General features: G+C 48.0%; 3 protein-coding genes across 19 annotated transcripts in view; 1 reads left to right on the forward strand and 2 right to left on the reverse strand.

The window, feature by feature from the left end:
• Positions 1 to 9,031, reverse strand: part of LOC118502549 (C-terminal-binding protein) — a 45,835-nt gene extending 36,804 nt beyond the window's left edge. For 11 of the 16 annotated variants that reach the window (XR_004905054.1, XM_036034840.1, XM_036034846.1 and 8 more), the window contains exon 1: positions 8,864 to 9,020. The gene's annotated coding sequence lies outside the window, so the exon portion shown is untranslated. Of the gene's footprint in view, positions 1 to 6,576; positions 6,700 to 8,420; positions 8,629 to 8,857 lie in introns of those variants that run through there. The other 5 variants (XM_036034841.1, XM_036034836.1, XM_036034831.1 and 2 more) reach the window with 3 other exon arrangements.
• A 497-nt stretch (positions 9,032 to 9,528) lies between these two features.
• LOC118502554 (jerky protein homolog-like) lies at positions 9,529 to 11,791 on the forward strand. Of its 2 annotated transcripts, none has more exons than XM_036034850.1 (2): positions 9,529 to 9,709; positions 9,850 to 11,791. In XM_036034850.1, exon 2 carries the CDS (start codon positions 9,880 to 9,882, stop codon positions 11,638 to 11,640), a length of 1,761 nt encoding a protein of 586 aa, XP_035890743.1. In that variant the 5' UTR covers positions 9,529 to 9,709; positions 9,850 to 9,879; the 3' UTR covers positions 11,641 to 11,791. The 2 variants fall into 2 exon arrangements, with proteins under 2 accessions (XP_035890743.1, XP_035890744.1); XM_036034851.1 differs by having other exon boundaries at positions 9,541 to 9,709; positions 9,855 to 11,791.
• A 2,064-nt stretch (positions 11,792 to 13,855) lies between these two features.
• LOC118502553 (kelch-like protein 10) lies at positions 13,856 to 17,610 on the reverse strand. Its single transcript, XM_036034849.1, has 6 exons — positions 17,081 to 17,610; positions 16,762 to 17,010; positions 16,411 to 16,684; positions 16,208 to 16,333; positions 14,972 to 15,247; positions 13,856 to 14,890 (listed from the first exon to the last, which is right to left on the reverse strand). Exons 1-6 carry the CDS (start codon positions 17,323 to 17,325, stop codon positions 14,144 to 14,146), a joined length of 1,917 nt encoding a protein of 638 aa, XP_035890742.1. The 5' UTR covers positions 17,326 to 17,610; the 3' UTR covers positions 13,856 to 14,143.
• Positions 17,611 to 19,675: the final 2,065 nt, after the last annotated feature.

The raw sequence follows: 19,675 nt of genomic DNA on the forward strand, positions 1-19,675 counted from the left end.
ATAAACGTTGGTGGGTTTATTGCAATTTATTGCTTATTGAAATAACGTTTACAATTATAAAGTCCATTCCTGGTCCCTGTGTCCTATAGTGATACAACCATCACTGTTCATCGTCTGTTGGATTACGTCTTTAATGTGTGGATAGAATTTTACAGAATTATCAGTAGATTCGGAGTAACTGCGGCCAACGCAGACGAGGAACTAATTTTGAAGAATTTATCTTCGATCCAGGATTCAGAGCATTCGTCTAAACGGTGAAGAATATCCCTGACGTGCTGGACATAGTTATCCGGAACTCACTGGGCATGTCTGGAATAGAGGATTGGATGTGGAAATCACTCAGAAGCGACAGGCTGAGGACTTGTTAAACATATCGTTGGAGCATACGGTGCGTCACCAACCTCCCAAGGTAACTTTTAAAGAGACCCAGTGACCAACAAAAGTTTTGGGCAAATTTTTATCGGAGGACATTATCCAAAATCATTTTGTAGGCAAGAATGTATCTGGAGTAGCAGCAGTTCTTCTCTTATGACAGCCTCGACTAAGGTGTCCCTAAGCAAACTACCGAAAGACCCGCTTAACTCAGTAATAGTTTTTATTTTAATCAACATCCAAAGATATTACATTTTTAAATTGAGACCAGAAAAGCTTATTCACAACAAACTGGACGGCTGGACATCCTTTTCACATCATAATCTCCACCTCTGCTTCTACCAACATCACACTGAACACTGAGCAGCAGAGGAGAGAAAAGAGGCATCACCCCATTTCCCCCCAACAATCTTAAATCAAAGTAACGCACGCCAATGCTCTACACCAAAAGAGATCCCCCTCCCAAACGTCCCAACCAGAAATGGAAGAAAAAACAGCATCTTCCCACACACACACATACACCCATTATTTCTGGGCCAATCTTGATCCGTGCGCCGCGTGTTGCTTGTTGTTTTTTTCTCTCCAGGACTCGCTGGCTCGCCATGTTCTACTCGCCGCCTCATTCGCTCCGTTTGTCAGTGGTGAATATTTTTGGAATTACCTTGGCAACGCAGATATATACGCGCCACTGAACATAGAGATGGGAGAAGAGATGTGGTATGAGAGGGATATTTGGGCGAAAAGGATCTGGTAAAAGCCGATGGTTAACATTTTACCGTTTACTCAGCAACCGGCGAGAGAGTAAGAAAGCACCACCAACTTCACCTCGGGTGAGAATGAGATGAACAGTCGGCGAAACAGGATGGATGGAAGATACTCCTCCAAGCACAGTGCTATTCTACTCCGAGAGCAACAAAAAACTCATAAAAACTCCACTAAAAAACCACTCATAAAAACCAACAAATGGAACAGGTAAAATGGTAACCACGTTCGGTCTTCTGCACCCTTGGGAGTTGAATCTTTTCTTCCCAACTTTTCAGCCCAAGTCTATCTCCTCTCTCTCTTTCACACACGGCAAACCACCTTTCACTTTAACCCTTTTCGCAAGCGTTACACCCAGGCCACAAGAAGCACGTTGTTCACAAAGAGACACTCTTCTGTTTTTATGCTACGCATCTGTCCGCCGCCGTCGCTCTGTCCCGCATCCTCGCGTCCTTCCTTGAGAAACGCGCGCTTTTCCCACCCCGAGTCAAACGGTTTGGCTGTTCTGCTAGTCTTTATCCGAGGGTATGCAGGAGCGCGTATGAATTGCTGAAAGGATTGGAAGGGTTTCCTCTCACCCTTTTTTGCTGTTGTTGTATGAGGCGGCGTCGTTCGTGTGTTTGCTTGCCGTCTCGACTCAGATTCACCTCCGTCGTCTCCTTGCGTGTCCGCTTTGCAAGGGATGGTGATGTCGCACTCCGTAACACGGCGACTATACAATGGGCCTGGGACATATGCTGCTACTCGTAGGAGTGTGATTGCAGCAAATCCATGAATTTTCTAGAAGGACAGGGCGGCACGGAGTTTGCAAACGTATGATACCGGTTAAATGCTTCAGAAAACACATCCTCTTATCGCTGGTGAGAAAGCTTTAATTTATTTACACTAGTTTTAGAATCCTAGCGACCTCAGTAACTTAGCTTCTTCACAATATATTTCAACTAATATTAGTATCGCATAATTGGAAGATTCGAGAGCTGGACTTCAATCATTCGCTTCTCCATACAGCCCAGCGTTATAAATAATAAATGAGCTCGTTAGATGTAAATGATTGATTTATTTGTCCCCGTTCTAGCCGATGCATCATCTATGACGTACCACTGCTGCGGCAAAACGTCGTGTCCATATTGAAATTAAACGCTAACGCGAAAACGATCCAACGAGACCTCCCGCTTCGCTCCCTTGCTCCCTCCCCCCTTTAACACAAATTTCTATCCGTCCCAGCCACACACAGCCACACATAGAGTCGATGAGTAAAATTTCATCAAAAATGCGCCCTCGGAATCGATCCGGAAAACCGACGACCATATTTAAATGATGGAGAGCGAGCGAGGCCACGGGGGATGATGAACAATTCGAGATGAAACAAAGAGACAAGCATGCCAACCTTCCCACACCACACCAACCCCAACCCCCCCTTTGCTAGCCTATCTGTACTGTGCCAATCGATACACACTGCTCAACGCTGCCAAAGCCCGTCACGTACAGCATCATCATCATCATCATCATGCAGGAAGAGAGCACACGCAAATAACAAACTGTGACTGCTGCAATGATGCAACAACGACGGTGGCGTATCTTCGTTTGGGTTTTGGGGGGGGGGGAGGAAACACGAAAGCCCTTCCATATCCCTCCTTCCCGTTGAGCTCCGAGGTTAAATCCCGAGCACGTGGTAACTGGAAGTTGAAAAGGACGACGCGCGAGGACAGTCGGAATCCCTCCCGCCAGCAGAAAATCTGCCATATGCAGCAGCACAACGGCAGCAGCTTTGGCAGGGCTCCAACCGAATCTCCCCGCCCTTATTTTATCAATTTGTGTGTATCTGTAACATGCCATTCGAAGGGGGCGGAAAGGAGGAAGGAATCCGGGGGGGGGGGGGGGAGGTCGTTTTTCTTACTTTTCGTTTTTGCGTTTGCGTTTTTCTTACTTTTCCTCCGGCCCCCTTCTGTGTCTCTCCTCACCAGCCGTACGATGAATTCGTTTATAACACAGTAAAATTATTCATTCGGCCATTCGAGGCAATGTGGACAGAGAGGAAGAAACCCTTGGCCACACATACACACACACACAATACAGTGCTCGTTCTCGTCCGTTGTTGTGTTGTTCTCGGCCAGCAACACACACAAACACACACATCATTTGGGACAAAATCGATAATTTTAATTATTTCCCAAAACAACCACACCCGAAGCGGAAATGGAACTGGGCGGGAAAAACGGGATTGAAATCAACTGCAAAACGTTATTTGTAGCTTCTTCCTTCAACAAAGGGCATCCATTTCCCCGGGCGATGGAGTGGAGTGGGACATCGAGTGGCGTCGTGGATCGATGCAGCTGCGCTTGCCAATTTGTTTTACCAAGAAAGCTCGTCTAATTTGAGGAATTCCAAAAGCAGGTAAGTGCAGCAATATTTACACAAGAATTTAGAGCTATTAAAATAGTAACCTGATACCTTACAATCTGATCTATTGTTGCTAGTAGTCTGTTTGCTTATTCACTTTAAGTGGATTTCGGGATTACCCTGTATCATGGAACCTTGTGGAGTGGAAATGCATTAGTTGTATTTGGATCTCTTTTGAAGATGAAATACCAGATCAGGAAGTTGCAAAAGCTGGGCTAACAAAGTATCAAAAGCATATTTTAATTGAATATCAGACTGAAAGGTTGAATCACTAAGGGGAATGTTTCAAATGTGTAGTGAAATGTTGCAATCATATAATTGAATCTTTTAAATAGTTAGGGGAAATTCACAATTTGATTGTGAAGTTTTGTAAAAGACCTTCGTTGATGTCTGGTCAAATTTGCGTGTTAATGAAGCTATTTATTAACTTCCCAAACCTTCGAACGTATATAGGGTTGATATCTGCATGCAATGGATCTTTGCTGGATTTATGTATGACCATCGCAAACAATTTATGTACAATATTGATTGTTTTTGGTAATATGTTTTATTGCAAGTAAGCCAGAAATGGCAGGCATGACCTATGAGGTCATTAGGCCAAGAAAGAAGAAGAATAGTAGTAACATTCCAACGTGTGATTCAAAATTCCCATCATATGTTTCGAAACCCTGTATCCTCGTCTAATAACGTTTGATCATCATGCTAAACTCTGATTTAGAATCCTCGATTGGAGCAACAATTTAAATTGTAATGCCGATCCGGTTTGCGTATTTAATTTCATACGCCGGCAAGTACGGGAGTTAATCGGTCGACCGGCATATCATATTACATTTGCTCTTGACCTTCTTATTTCCCAGTAAGCATCAGTGGGTTGATTTTCATGTTGCATTTGTTTCAGGTAATTTTTATTGTCCATCGACAGATCATCCCTTCACATATCCGGTCCGTCAACGTAAATCGCGGATAAGTCGTTAATGCAAATGTTGGTGATGATGGCGCCCGTTTGTGGTGCTGTGGGTTTGGTTTCTTTTTGTTTTCTCCTCCTACTTCCTTCTGCACTGACCCTCTTTCAGTTCAAAACTGTGATTCCCTTTCCATTCACATCACTTCCCGCTAACCAAGTGGTGTTCTAGCGTCGTATGATAATCGGCATATTCATGGCGCAAAACAACCCAACAGCAGCGGTAAAGAGAGATGTTGTTATAGAAACACCAGGGGGAGAAAGAAGAGGTGTACAACAACGCGCGCTCCTGTGCTGCTTCCTTTGAATGCCACCAGTGTAGTCTCATATCCAATGCTTCCATCTTTTCCATTTCGATCCATCCGTGATGATCAACCCGGAAAGAGGAGACGAACAAAAATAAAACAAAGTAGCGTATGAATAGAATTATGCGCGTCCAGCAACACCCTTCCACCCAATGTGCGTCTGAGATCGGGCTCTCTCTAGCTCTTTCTCTCCCATGAGCCGCGTGCGTTGATGGTTCTTCCCATGTTCTACTCTTGGTTAGTGGTACACCACGATTCCATTCCCATAATAACAACAACAAAAAGTCAAACGCACATGAAAAGGTGTGCAAAGCAAAAACATACAGAGCGAAAGAGAGAGAGATATATAGAATTTGTCCTTAGATAGAAAGGGTAGCAAAAAGGCAAAAATAAAACCAACGCATCGCATGGGCCGATGACAAAGCAGACACACACGGCTTAACAGACCAAACGGAGAACCAGAAAGAAGAAAACTGAAAGAGGAAGACGCAACAGCACACGAAAGAACGCACGAAAGGGAAAAGACAAAACCAAACAAAAAACAGCATTAAATGAAGAGCAAAATGGAGGCGAAAAAAAAGGCAACCAAGGATTTTACGTTTATGGAAGTGGATGGATGTCTCGCGCGCACTTCACACAGGCGTGGCATGGGGGGAGGGGGAATCGTGGTGGGGGGGGGATGAGGAAAAGGAGGGAAAAAAATAAATCGCCTACAACTCAACAACATGGATAGCACCGAGCCTCGAGGACACAGAGTTTTGTCTGACCCCACGCGACCCTTCCATTCCCTTTCGCACCGTACCACGCATTCCCCTTAATTCACCATCACACATTAGCCCTCTCACGGGTGTGTGTGTGTGTGTTAGTGGATATGCTGTGAAAATGTAAAACGGGTGGCTTTCAAGAAAGTGGGAACGAGAAAGAGAGGAAAAACACATAACCAAAAGCAAAGCGCGCGCGTAGGCCAACCGAAACGGTTGGGTCAACGCAAAAGCCGCAAAAAAAAAAACACCAGCAATCCAGCAAAGAAAATCACCCCGAAAGAACAGAAAGGAGAAACAGAAAGAGAGAGAGAGAGAAAGAGATAAAAGAACACGCAAGCAAGCGGGCAAGCGCGGGGAAACACTGGAGAAACCGCACGAATCGAAAGACAGAAGTTAAACCCCATACCGCTGAGGTTTTGCTAGAAGCTTAAAGAGAAGGGGATGCGAGGGTGGAAGGGAAGGTTGAGACAAAAAAAAGCGACGCAATTTTTTTATTCATCCAGCTTAGCCGCCGCGTTCGTATGGACGCGCGCGCCTCTCTAGTTGTTCGCGCCGGACTACTACCACTACGACCAGCGGGAAGAATCCGGTTCAATCACGATGAAAAGGATGCTGCCGCCAAAGTGGTAGCAAAAGACAGCAGCAGCAACAACAGCAGGAGGTCGTTTATTTTTACCACCACAACGAAAGGCTGGGTGCACCGCCACACGCGCTAAGTTAACGTTTCTTCGTCTCTACTTAAATGATTTTGCTCGCTTGTAGCAAGATGACAGATTACTTATTCGCCACTTACCCAAAACCTAGGCACCTGTGTTAAGCTGCTGCATCGAGTGTTTGTGCAAGTGATACTGTCAACCGGAAGAGTGCCGGATCATTGAGCGAAGAATACACAATCAAACGGATCCATTTGCTACCCCCACAGTACAGTACAGTGTATTACAAATACCGAAGGAAACGAAGTCATTTATCATAATGCGATAGCACCGCCGTCTAGTCTAGTAGTGTGACTTACCTTTTCGTTATTCTTCTTGCCGGGGTTTGCCGGCCAGTGACAATTAATCGATTATTTGTAGTTGTTGTGTGGCTGAATCTGTCCTTTCGGCTGCGTCTGGAACACGTTGCGCAATGTTATGCGTCATCGGGTTTCGCGGTGTCTGATTTCTCCTACTGGGTGGTTTTGCAAACAATCCTTAGTCCTTATTCCTTACACGAGCCGCTTCTTGCGTGTTTTTTTTTTTTTGCCTTTTTCATATACCGTGTACTTTACACAGATCCATTTGACCAGTTGATTCATTTTGGTAACATTATTCCGTTGAATATCCCTGAGCTGACTGGCCAATCGTAAGCCGACGGCATCAGACTAGGGGTGAGATAGTTTCGCGGAAAATAGTCACCATTTTGACCTTGTTCTTGCACAACAGACGAGCCGAAGTTGCAAGTCAAATGTTACTGCAGAATAAGCAGCATTCCTATTCCAGTCCATAAAGCAAACAGCAGAAACAAACTTTCAAATAGCCTGATTGCTTGCTTTGATGTTGGCTTGTGAGAATGAGCAGGAAGCTCACTAGTGAACGGACACTAATGTATAAAGTGCATTCTCCATTACTACCACTAGCATCATCATCATCATCGTCGGTGAATCGGTCAGTAGACTCATCAAGCTTCTATGGTTCGATTTTCTCACACCCCAATTCGGACAACGAATCATACCATTCATCACCAAGGAGTAGCGAATAATGTAAATGACGATACAAAGACTCTTCAAACGCGACTAAACCATCTTTAAAAAAGCTGATGATGAGGAAGTAACGTGAGCTTGAGATGAGATGAGCATGAGAAACCTTTTGAAGCCGTAAAATAAAGCCGCATCGCATCTCACCACCACCACTCATCTTTTAATTCGTGTTTCTCATCTAGTAGCACTTTCCATTATGCGCCTCAAACATAACCGCATACACACACACTCGTACGCACGCACACAATGCACCCACACATTCACACAGCGCGAAAAGAAATGTACCGCACTTCTCCTGCTTTCCCGCCATCCTTCTTCCATTGGAAGGGGGACGATTGGGAAGAACGGGTGAATTAATGTTGAATGAGAAGAAGAAAACCCTTCTAAACGTTCTCTTCCTTCGCGTCTCTTCTTGTTTTCGGCGACCGTCGGCAGCAGTTCGCACAAACAGGAACTATCATCGAGCATGGATGATGATGACGGTGAAACCGAGAGAAGAGGTTAGATTATTTCAACTGGTCGTAGCAATGATCCAGTGGCACACCTACAGAAACTTCTAAGAAAAAAACACCGCATCAACGAACGCGAGCGAGGGAAAATCGTAGCACCCCGCGCGCGTTGCTACACAGCCATACACACATACACACGCACACACTTTTCGTCATTCGGGTGCGGAGCGCGTAGCCTTTTCTTTTTCGCTTTTTCTCTTTCTTCTTTCTGCTTTATTCGCAGAGTGCTTTGCAATCAACGCGCGCGGCATTCGCGATGCCTTTCGAAGTAGCCATCAGCGCCACCACATAGCCACCATCACCAGCACCACCACCACCACCACCACCACTACTACTACTCACACAAAAAGCCTGTAACACACGCACGCACACAGGCTCAGGCACGCACGCACGCAGTGGGGAACGCGCGCGCGTTTACACACATCCCGAGTGTGATTCCCGGTCTGTAATTTGCGCCCGGTTTTCGGGGTTTCAGCCACCCCGGACTTGTGTTCCACCGGGCGGCAGCGTGACGACAAGCGATAGCCTGTCCTTTCTTTCCTCGACTCACGCTGCTCCCCCTCCCCTTCCTTCACCACTTCTTCACTTGCACCGTTCTTCTCACACCTTCACCTTCATGATATTCAGGCGCCCGACATCATCATGATCGAGTTTTCGGCACACGAACACGGCTTCCGTATTCTCCGACGTACATTCTACGACCACCAGCCAGCGGCACCAGCAACAGCACCAGCGTCAAATAAATGGCTTAACAACCAATTGTTAGGCACGCACGCATCCAGAACTTGCAGAGACGCGCACACCTTGAGACTCGTAACCACCATTAAAACCGGATTGGCATTGCACCGGACGCGACGGCGACGATGAAGAAGCAGACACATTCACACACACGCACGCACCCACAAAGCGAGAGGAATTGGAAAGAAAACCGCGGCGGTCTACGATGACCTCGCCATGCACACACACACACACAACGGGGGACACACACGATGGGTTTGTTGGAGAAAAAAACGCCACACTTTTAGCGGTGCTTTCGTGAATTCCCGTACACTTACGCTGCATCTAGCACCGGATCGGTCTTGCGATCGATTCGAGCGACATTTGCACACCGGAAAACGCCTGGAAACAGTTGGAAGCAATTTTCACCGCCCGGTTTCGATCGGAGGAAAAAGTAACGCGTCGTCCTCGCTACCTTTCGAGTTCGAAAATGGTGGCGCGGCGGCCATGTTGTACAGAGCACTTTGACAAGCGGTCGCACAACGGGCGTTCCGCGCCGGTCAAGCGAAGGTGACAGAATCGTGGTTTTCGATTGTTTTTCGAACAGCGCTTTCGTGCAGCTGAAAATGTGAAACCAATTAGAAAAAATATGATTTTGCTCGTTTTATACAGTTCCAAAAATATGTTTATAATTTCAAACAAATAACTGACCTGCTGCAAAGCTCCTAAATACCCTCCAGTCTTTTCAATTCTGCTTTTCATCGTTTTTGAATTCGAACACAATCGGATAAAACTTTGATAGCCGATATTTAGCTGTCCACACCTCTAACCGGCCTCTTACAAGCCTAAACGAGTTCAGCGTAGTATATTGTCTCAAATAATACTGATAATGAAATATTTTTTCCTTTTATTGATGTGAAATACATTCTTCAAACATCCGTTTCGATAACACTCAACACAGGGTGACCGATAAACCAAATGTCAGATTGATGTTTTTCGAAGGAAAACGTCAAATCGCGCAGGAGCAAGCGCACATACACACGCACAAGACGCACTCCAAAAAGAAAACACAGCAATTTCACTAATCCTCGATTATTCGGCTCGGAATTGTTTGGATTCTAGCTCAACGGACAACAATCCGATTTCCCGTGTAAACATTCCCGCGGTGGATCTTTCGCTCATCGGTAAGTGGCTGCGGTGATAGCGTATATTGCGCTCAACGAAAGCCGTCTCGAATTCTAAAGACGAAGCCCAGTCCAGCCCTATCTTTTACTGCTTTGTTTTATCTCTCTGCTTACTTCATTCGATACGTTCTGATTCCCAGGACAGCAAAGGCAAAAACACTGAACCAAAAATGGGAGACAGCAAAACACCGGCAATACTGCGCCGTCGGAAAAAGACCATGCTTACGATCGCCCAAAAGATTTCCCTCATCGCACGCCACGACCAAGGCGAAACGGCCCAAGAACTTGCCAAGTGCTTCAAAATAGGCGAACAAACCGCCCGGGACATCATTAAGCAGCGGGACAAAATATGGAAGTTTGTGCAGAACTGCGAAACGTCCGAGGGGCCGGTCAAGCGCAAAAGCATGAAAGTGTCGTCATTCGAGGAGCTGGACGCGAGCATGCTCTCCTGGTACAACGAGAACCGTGCGGCCGGTATACCGGTCACGAGCACCATGTGCATCGAGCAGGCAAAATACCTGCACGAAAGTTTGGGCGTGAAACGATCGTTCACCGCGTCGGCCGGATGGTTGAGCAGGTTCAAGCAGCGGTACGGCATCTCGGGCGTGTACACACATTCTTCCGCCAAGACCGGCAGTCCGAGGCATGCCGAAACCTTCTGCCGCCAGTTTCAGCAGCTGATGCAAAGGGACGACTGGCTGCCGGATCAGATATACAATGCGGACGAGACGGGTCTGCAGTGGAACACAATACCGTCAAAGGCGACCGGTGCGTCGGACGGTTCGAGCGAGCGCATTACCGTCATATGTTGCACGAACGCTAACGGCACGCACAAGCTAGATCTGACGTTCGTTGGCAAAGCGAAGAACCCTTGGAGCTCGAGGGACGAAGAGTTTCCGCAGGCGTCCGTCAATTACTACGAAGCCAAGGGTGGCTGGGCAAGTAAAGAAATCTTTCACGACTGGTTCGAGTACAAGTGGGTGCCGGAGGTGAGACAATTTCTGAGCAGCAAATTCCTTCCGCTCCGGGCGATACTGCTGCTCGACACGGCCCCCTGCCACATTACGGACAGCTCGCTGCGGTCCGAGGACGGTTGCATGATCGTTAACTTTATGCCCACGGATGTGGCCAACCTGGTGCAACCGATGCAGCAAGGCATCGTATCGCTGCTCAAGTGGAACTACCGGACGGAGCTGTTGAAACGGCACCAAGCGGATGATACGCACCTGAAGGATCGCAAGATGGAAGATGCCATACAGGAGTTGGAGTGTTCGTGGTCGAAAATCTCGGCCCAAACCATCAAGAACGCCTGGTCCAAGCTGGTCCCGGAGATGGCGCAGTACGTGGTGGAAAATGAAATTATCCAAACGGCCGACGGTATGGACGACGCGAGCGTCGTAATGGTCGATCACGAAACGGGCATCGTGATGGACATGGAGGAGGTGGAAGAAATCGAGGAGGACCCGGAACCGATCGAGGAAATTCAGGAAACCGAAGAGATTATGGAGGGCACCCAGGAAGTGGTGGAGGTGGAGGAAGAAATCCACCATCTGGTGGAGGTGGTCGAACCGGAGGGAGCGAACAAAATGGAAGAATGGTTTAACGCCAACGATGGGCTCATCGTGAAGGAGGACGAGGAAAATTTGGTCGAGGTGGCGGTTGAATTTTCCGAACTGACCCAAGTGGTGCCACCACCGCCGGCGGAGGAGGAAAGTGGGGACGAGAATCCGGACCGACGGCTCGAACTACACACGGCACTAACCTCCGTAGAAACGCTGCTGGACTTTGTCGACCAAAGAGGGCTGGCCGTGGAGGATAAGAAGGCGTTCAAGAAAATTCGATCCGATGTACGAAATCTGATGAAAAGTTTAGAGGCCAAAAAGAATAAACCCGCACCCGGTGCGGCCGCTCCTGATGGTGTGCTGCCGTAAAGCGAGCAGGCCAGTGATGTTGAACTCATGTTGCGCTGCGGTTCGGCAAGAACGAATGTCGCATCGGTTTTCTGCTGGCCGTATGGCTTTCTGATGTGGAAAAATGTTAAATAAATGTTATTTAAATACGTATCTAACGGATTAGACACCAGGTCATGTCTTTTAGACGTGCTCCAAAGGCCAAGCAAGAAGAAAGAAGAGTATTTATGGTTGATTCTTGATTCTGAAGAAGTATTGACTATACTAGCAGCAGTGTCCAAGACGATTACCTTGATACCGTCAACGCAAAATTGCAGCAAATTTTTTAACGACACTGTTCCGCTATTTGGGCCACCACGCTATCCAGCATGGTCAAATGGTACGTTAAAAGAACTGAAAAGGCTAAGACGCAACGCTCTGAAAGCCCAACAACGTCATCCCAGCGCTCTCAACCACGAAGCTGCTCGCCTTGCATTACGCTGCTATCGGGCCTATAACAGGCTACTTTACGACCGCTACATTTCACGCGTGCAGAGAAGTCTTAGAAGACGACCCACAGGCTGTTGGTCTTTCGTAAAGTCCCGGCAGAGGAACAATGTGGAGCCTTCCTCGCTACGCTACAAAGCCATCTTAGCAGAAACGGACACTGAAATATGCGAGACTTTCGCAATGAAACTCTCTGACGTTTTCTCTTCTTCTGTTCCTGATCCCATCTACATATCTCGTGCGACCAGCTACACTCCAGAAAATTGCATCGACCTGCAACGTATCACCATCGATTCAAACTCCGTCACAGCGGCCCTGATCAAACTAAAATCATCTTTCAACCCTGGTCCGGATGGCATACCAGCAGTTGTGTTGAAACAGTGCACTGTAACATTATGTCCTCTTCTGGTCAAGTGAGATCCCGGCTATTTGGAAGACGTCTTGGATGATCCCCCATGTACAAAAAGGGCGACAGGCACCTTGCTACCAGCTACAGAGGCATCACATCATTATGCGCTTGCGTGAAAACATTGGAGATAATTGTCAAAAAAAAAGTATCCTTAGAGCGTCTCTAGCTTACATAAGGAAGGAGCAGCACGGTTTTATGCCCAAACGTTCCACCTCCACAAATTTGGTTCGATTTGGCTCTGAGTGTGTGAACCGCATGGACCAGGGCTTACAAGACACCGATTTGAGAGCCGACTTCGATAGCATATCGCACGATATACTATTGCAAAAACTCCAAAGGTTGGGACTCTCACACTCAATCGTCGCTTGGCTCAACTCCTATCTTCGCAACCGAAAGTAAACTGGTTCAACAACTGGTGCGTCCTAAACTGTTTGTCTATATGTACCGAAAAGTGTTACGTGCTGTCCTTTGCGCGTGCTCGAGATCTGTGATAACATATGACTATAACATCAATGGTGTAAACGTCTCAAGAACCACTCAAATGCGCGACCTAGGTGTTCTACTTGACCAAAAATTGACGCTTGGACTCCATTATGACAACGTTATTAACCGCGCCAATAGAACTCTAGGATTATTGTTCAAGCTGACTCGTGATTTTGACGACGCCCGGTGTTTGAAAGCTTTATATTGCTCAATAGTAAGGTCGATGCTAGAGTACTGCTCTCCTGTGTGCTGCCCATACAACAAACGAATGGATCGATGGGCTTGAGGCCATTCAAAGAAAGTTTACGCGCTGCGCAATCCGCAAGCTAGGTTGGGCCGATAGTACCTTGCTCCCATGCTACACAGAACGTTGTGAACTGCAAGGCCTCGAGTTTTAGCAGGACTCCTTTTAGGCACCATTGGCGATCCGTATTTGTTAGGTGAACTGAAACTTATGACACCTAGATTATCGGCCAGACATCAGCAACTTTTACATATTCCACGTTCGCGCACTGAGTACGGTTTCAGTGCTCCACTTACAGCTATGTCTCGCCGCTTTAACACGCACTCGCACCTGTTCGCTTTTAATATGTCCGTGTCCACGTTCAAACAGTTGTTACGCGTCCGACCACTTAATACTTAAGAAAATCAATGTATCAATGTATCATTCAATAATGTATCGTAACTAGATTCTGCATCGTTAAGCCGTGAACGGCGGACGATTAAATAAATAATAATAATAATAATTAGGCGATCTGTGATGTGATTAGGCAGCTGCGTGATGATGATGTTTTACCAAACCATCGCTACTAAAATCACTAAATGTTGACTAAAGTTAAAAAAGTGAAACATCTTGAGTCCTTGTTAAATAGTGACCTAACCACAAACAAATGTGTGCATTATACATTAACTTCACGTTGTACAATTTTAATTTGAAGTAAACCTTTTAAAATATAAATCACGGTCACAAGGACACGAATATCCCCAATCTCTCCTAAAGCACACTCTTCAATCTCACTTGGAAATAATTTGGAAAGAGTCCTCCAACGACAGTACATCTGTGCCGTTAAATTTGGTCACGATTAATTTGAAAAACTAATTCCCACCTGACGATCGTGTGCCCGTGCCGCCGTTGTCCCGGTCAGGCTAGTCCAGCTCATCCTCGGCATCACTACCGGACGTGGACCTTACGCCTGCATTGCCATGCCGATGCACATTCATTTCGTTGATCAGATTTTCCTTGTTCGAATGCACGTAGTCCTGGATGTTCGGCAGCCCCGATACGGTGACGGCCCGGAAGGCGGATCGCAACATGCTCAGATCGGTCGCTTCGAGCCACTCGTTTGCTTCCGCACTGTAGCATTCCACGTACGCGATCGCGCTCACACCGTCGTAGCCACCGATCGCGAACAGCATGTCGTCGATCACCTCCAGCCCAAAGTTGCTCCGCTGGTGGTACATCTCCTTGCAGGCGGTCCAGCGTCTCGCGGCCAGATCGTATCGTTCGCAGCTATTCAACCGGATAAGCCCGTTGAAGCCGCCGACCACGTACACCGAACCACCGAGCGCCGCACAGGACACACCCGACCGGCGATGCAACATCGGAGGGAGCGGTGACCAGCTGTTCGTTTGCGGGTCGTACATCTCGGCAGTGTTGAGACACTCGTGCCCGTTGAACCCGCCGGCAATGTAGATCATGCCGTTCAGCGTGCAAGCGTCGGCGTCCGACCGCAAGGAACCCATCGGTGCGATCAGCGTCCATTGGTTGGTCCGTGGATCGTACCGTTCGACCGAGTTATGCCGATTGGCACCGTTGTAGCCGCCCATCGCGTAGATCATGCCGTCCAGGGCGACCACACTAACGTAGCACCGCTTGCAGTGCATCGGTGCGATCTGACAACCAGGGAAACGTACATCTTACTCTAGACCACCGACTAGTAGCAAAGCTGACATGTTTTGGATGGGAATACTAACCTCCTGCCAGTCCTTCGTTACCATGTCGTACCGGCGGCACGTGTTGAAGTGCTCCACTCCATCGTACCCTCCGACAACGTAGAGATACCGGTCGATGTACGCTGCACCGTAGTACGCCCTCGGTCCGGCCGGGTCCTCGCTGGGAATCTTTATCCACCGATCGGCTCTCGTGTCGTACGTTTCGATGATGGACTGCGACTGACCTTCGCCCCAACCACCGACCGTGAATATCACTTCGTGCGGCAATCGTGGTGTGGCGATCGCTGGCGTTTTCATCTGCGAAACAATCAAGTGCAATGAAGTAGAGAATAATGCATCGAATTGCTGTGAAGCAGATCAGCAGAGCCTATGTGCCAACAATATCGTGGTTTCCTTGGAAGGTTCTGCGATGGCTACTAAGACTTTGTTGGGAAGGAAAACAATCATCGATTAAATGTTCTCGGTGAGATGAATTTGAAATTGAGCCACGGGTGCTGGAGAGCATCCTGAGGATACCAAGGACCGGGTCACCGTGTTGAACGACTAGGCTTCTTGGACGTCTGGCGCGCTAGTATGACGTGGCATACTGGAAGATGAGAACCTTGAGAAGACGTTGCTCTACATAAAACGAAATCTCTCTGGACGGCAAGTAACGTTGAACTACAGCTTTTTGGACAACAACGTTCTTTGCAATGGCTAGTCATCCTAACCACAACTCCCTTTGTACATGTAAACCTTTTTTGCAAAACAATGCCCTTCGAAAGAAGAGCGCTCGTTGAACTATGAAGTTCTTTAGACTTAAAGACCATATTTTTGGGCTGAGACGCCCTTTTGCAAACGAAGTCTTTTGGACTACCAGTTCCAGTTCTCTACCTAAAAAACCTAGAATATTAGGACCTTTTGGACGATCATCGATTATTTGTACAAGTCCTTTGAACTAGGACGGGACTTTGACAAAGACCTCTTTGAACGAAGAGGTCCGTTTAGATGATTAATTTACTCGACGCGAGTCACTCAGAGGCTCTATGACGACAAAGACTCATCAGAGGCCTCGGTTAAGAATGCTCGATGCCACGCTCTCGTCAGAAGGGTCTAGTGGAAGAGACAAAGTTCTAAGAACATCATAGATGCTCCATCATAAGTCCATAATTTGAGCGGACTCATTTGGATGGAGGCTGTCACCAATTCCATCTACCGTTAAACAACTGGCTGCAATATGTGTAGTGGAGTTTGTCAGAAATCAAAAAAAGTAGTTACCTCCTTCATAGCTTTGGTGCTGATCATCTCCAGATCGTACAGAAACGTCAAGGCTTCAATCACCAACGGTTTTGTCTCGTCGCTCGCCAGCACGTACTGGTTTTCCTTCACCTTATCCAGGAAATACTTTAAAAGACAGCAACAACAAAAAAAAACACGACAATTCTAGGCTGAATCTGAATCAATATTTCACTGAAAAGTACCTCCGTGTTCAACAGCCCAAAGCGAACCGTTTTCATCAATCGGTAGATGTGTTTGCTTCGCTTGGATGGGTCATGATCGATCCATCGTAGTACAAATTCCCACACCGTGTCCTCTTCGCGCACATTCAACAGATCGTCGGCCAGCAGTTGGCAAACGTCGTCCAGATCGAGCTGCAGCAACTCATTTTCGTTGGTGGCCGCTTGAGCCAACTGGGGGAAGTTCTTCAGAATAAACATTCGGGCCGCATCGTGCAGCGTTTTGGACGCCCGTTGTCTAGAAACCGGAAGCAAATGATAGTTGTTATCCTGGCAAGCAGCAGCTGATCGTGGCGGATCCACTAGCCCCCAAACCTGCCAAACAGCATTATCGTTACGCAGTTGTCCAGCCGCAACCGGTCCAGTATGTACGCGGAACAGTGCTCGGTAAGGCTGTTCATGAGCAAAAAATCGGCCGCCGCGTACACATCAAACACGGTGTCCTCGGTTAGCTCGCACTCGCGCAGATAGGCGTACCGGATGATCTGCTCCATGATGGAGCTCGGTATGCCCGGTATCTCCAGATGATACTTTTCGCTCGGTACGGACGTCGTAAACAGGATTCTGCAAACAAGCACCAACCTTGGTAGCTTAACTAGCGAACATACATGCAATCAAGCTCTGTAAGACCTACCGGAAGTACTCGCTGCACGATCCCACGATGACGCGATGCACGCGAAACTCTTGACCATTGTCGGGCAGTACGATCGACGCATCGCAAAGCGTCTCGCTGAGCCGCATATCGTGCAGCGTTTGCATCGTCATGTAGCTGATGCATCGTTTCGGCTGGAGGGACAAATTCGAGTACGATATGTCCTGTGTAGAGCACGAGGTCGAGGATGAGGTGTCCGCACGCGATACTCGCAGTTCACTGATCATTCCGGGCCGGTTTCGTTCGTCACGCACGCACTCAATTTGGTTATTTCGATCGCTCGATGTTGGAACGGTCAAAAGTGGGATCAAAATGTACAACAACAAAAAAAAAAGAATGGAACGACGGAAAAGTTTATCTGACGGCCAACCGGATCGGAGCACACCGTACACTCTAGGCGATAGTTTCGCTTCCCAGTAAATAAACCCCCGTCTATGGATGCTACGGATAGCATAATGATGGTGCTAAGGGAACAGCACGGCAACACAGACTACTAGATAGATCTTACTGATTGCTCCACAAGCGATATATATATCCATCAGAGCTTCATACCGACATTTTGTGGAATGTAGTAGAAATGTAAGAAGAGATAGTCGGAAACTATCAGAGAGGATTCCGAAACGGACAATCAACCACTGACCAGATCTTCACGATGCGGCAAATCTTGGAGAAGATGGCGGAGCAGCAGCTCCACTCCTACCATCTCTTCATTGATTATAAAGCCGCATATGACAGCATAGCCAGGGTAAAACTGTACGACGCAATGAGCTCTTTTGGAATCCCGGCCAAGCTTACCAGGCTTGTAAGAATGACAATGGCCAACATCACATGCCAGGTGATGGTGGATGGAAAACTCTCAGGGCCCTTTGCTACCACCAAGGTCCCGCGCCAGGGAGATGGGCTTGCCTGTCTCCTTTTCAACCTGGCGCTAGAGAGAGCCATCCGCGACTCGGAGGTGGAAACTTCGGGGACCATCTTCTATAAGTCAATCCAGATCTTGGCATACACGCTGATGACATAAACATGATTGGTTTGAGGCTCTCCTATGTAGCAGAAGCCTATCAAAGGATCGAGCGTGCGGCACAGAACTTTGGGTTGGAGATTGGACGAGGCGAAAACCAAAATGAGCGGCCTTGCTAACAAACACTGATTTACGCAGGGGTACAGATGTCATCCAAAGTCGTCCTATCTGGGGAAAAAAGTCAGCACCGACAACAACATTGATGTTGAGTTACGCGCACGGGTGCTGGTTGCCAACCGGTCATGCTACAGCCTGAGGAAACTTCTCCACTCTAAATACCTGACGCGACGGACGAAGCTGGGACTGTACAGAACATTTATAATCCCAGTACTCACATACGCCTCTGAGACATGGACTCTGTCCAAAACTGACGAAGCCCTCTTAGCCGCGTTCGAGAGGAAGATGCTCAGAAGGATTTTTGGCCCCGTGTGTGTGGAAGGACAATGGAGAAGCCGCTACAATGACGAGCTCTACGAGCTGTATGATAATCTCACTTTCGTGCAGCGAATTAGACTCGCCAGGCTCCGGTGGGCTGGTCACGTCATGAGAATGACACCGGACGATCCAGCCCGTAAAGACCTTTTAGGCCGTCCACATGGGCAGTGGAGGCGTGATAGGCCCAAATTGAGATGGAGTGATGTCGTTGATGCGTCCGCCAGAACGGCCGGGATAACGGATTGGCAGACGACGGCGCTAAACCGTGAGCAGTATCGAGGATTGTTGCAGCACGCCAAGACCGCAAAGCGGTTGTAGCGCCTGATAAGTAAGTAAGTAAGTAGAAATGTAAAGTCATCATCATCATCATCATGTTGGCCTACTCTTTTAAAGGGCACGTCGTCGTGACATGGCCCGGTCAACAATAGATTTCCAGGAAACTCGATCCCTGGCTGCAGCTTCCCATCCGTGTAGGCACTCGATCTCCGACAGGTCTCCCTTCACCTGATCCAGCCAACGAACTCGCTGTGCTCCCCGACGCCTCGTGCCGAACTGAGGGTCGCTGACGAATACCTTCTTGGCGGGGCATGAGTCCGGCATCCTCATAACATGCCCCAGCCATCGTAACCTGCCGGTCTTCGCCACCGTCAGGATGCCCGGTTCGCCGCATAGCTCAGCAAACTCGTGGTTCATCCTTCTCCTCCACACTCCATGCTCCAACACACCGCCAAAGTTGGTCCGGAGGTTGCGTCGCTCGAACACGCCCAGAGCGTTTGCATCCTCCGCTCGGATGGTCCAAGACTCGTTTCCATATAGGACCACCGGGCGAATCAGTGTGCGATCCAGTGTCTTCTGGATCTCAGCAGACGGTGAAGGCCGTAGTAGGCACGATTCTCCAGCACAATGCGTCTCCGGATTTTGGTGCTGACATCGTTATCCGAAGTAACAACAGTCCCAAGATAGCAGAACTCCTCTACCACTTCGAGGTTGTCGCCGTCGACTAACACGCTGCTTCTCACTCGGGCTCTATCACGATCAGAGCCTCCGGCAAGCAGGTATTTCGTCTTGGTCGCATTGATCATCAGTCCAATTCTTGCTGCTTCACGTTGCAGTCGGGTGTC

Source organism: Anopheles stephensi, chromosome 2 (assembly GCF_013141755.1).
Source record: "Anopheles stephensi strain Indian chromosome 2, UCI_ANSTEP_V1.0, whole genome shotgun sequence".
NCBI classification, from domain to species: Eukaryota; Metazoa; Arthropoda; class Insecta; order Diptera; family Culicidae; genus Anopheles; species Anopheles stephensi.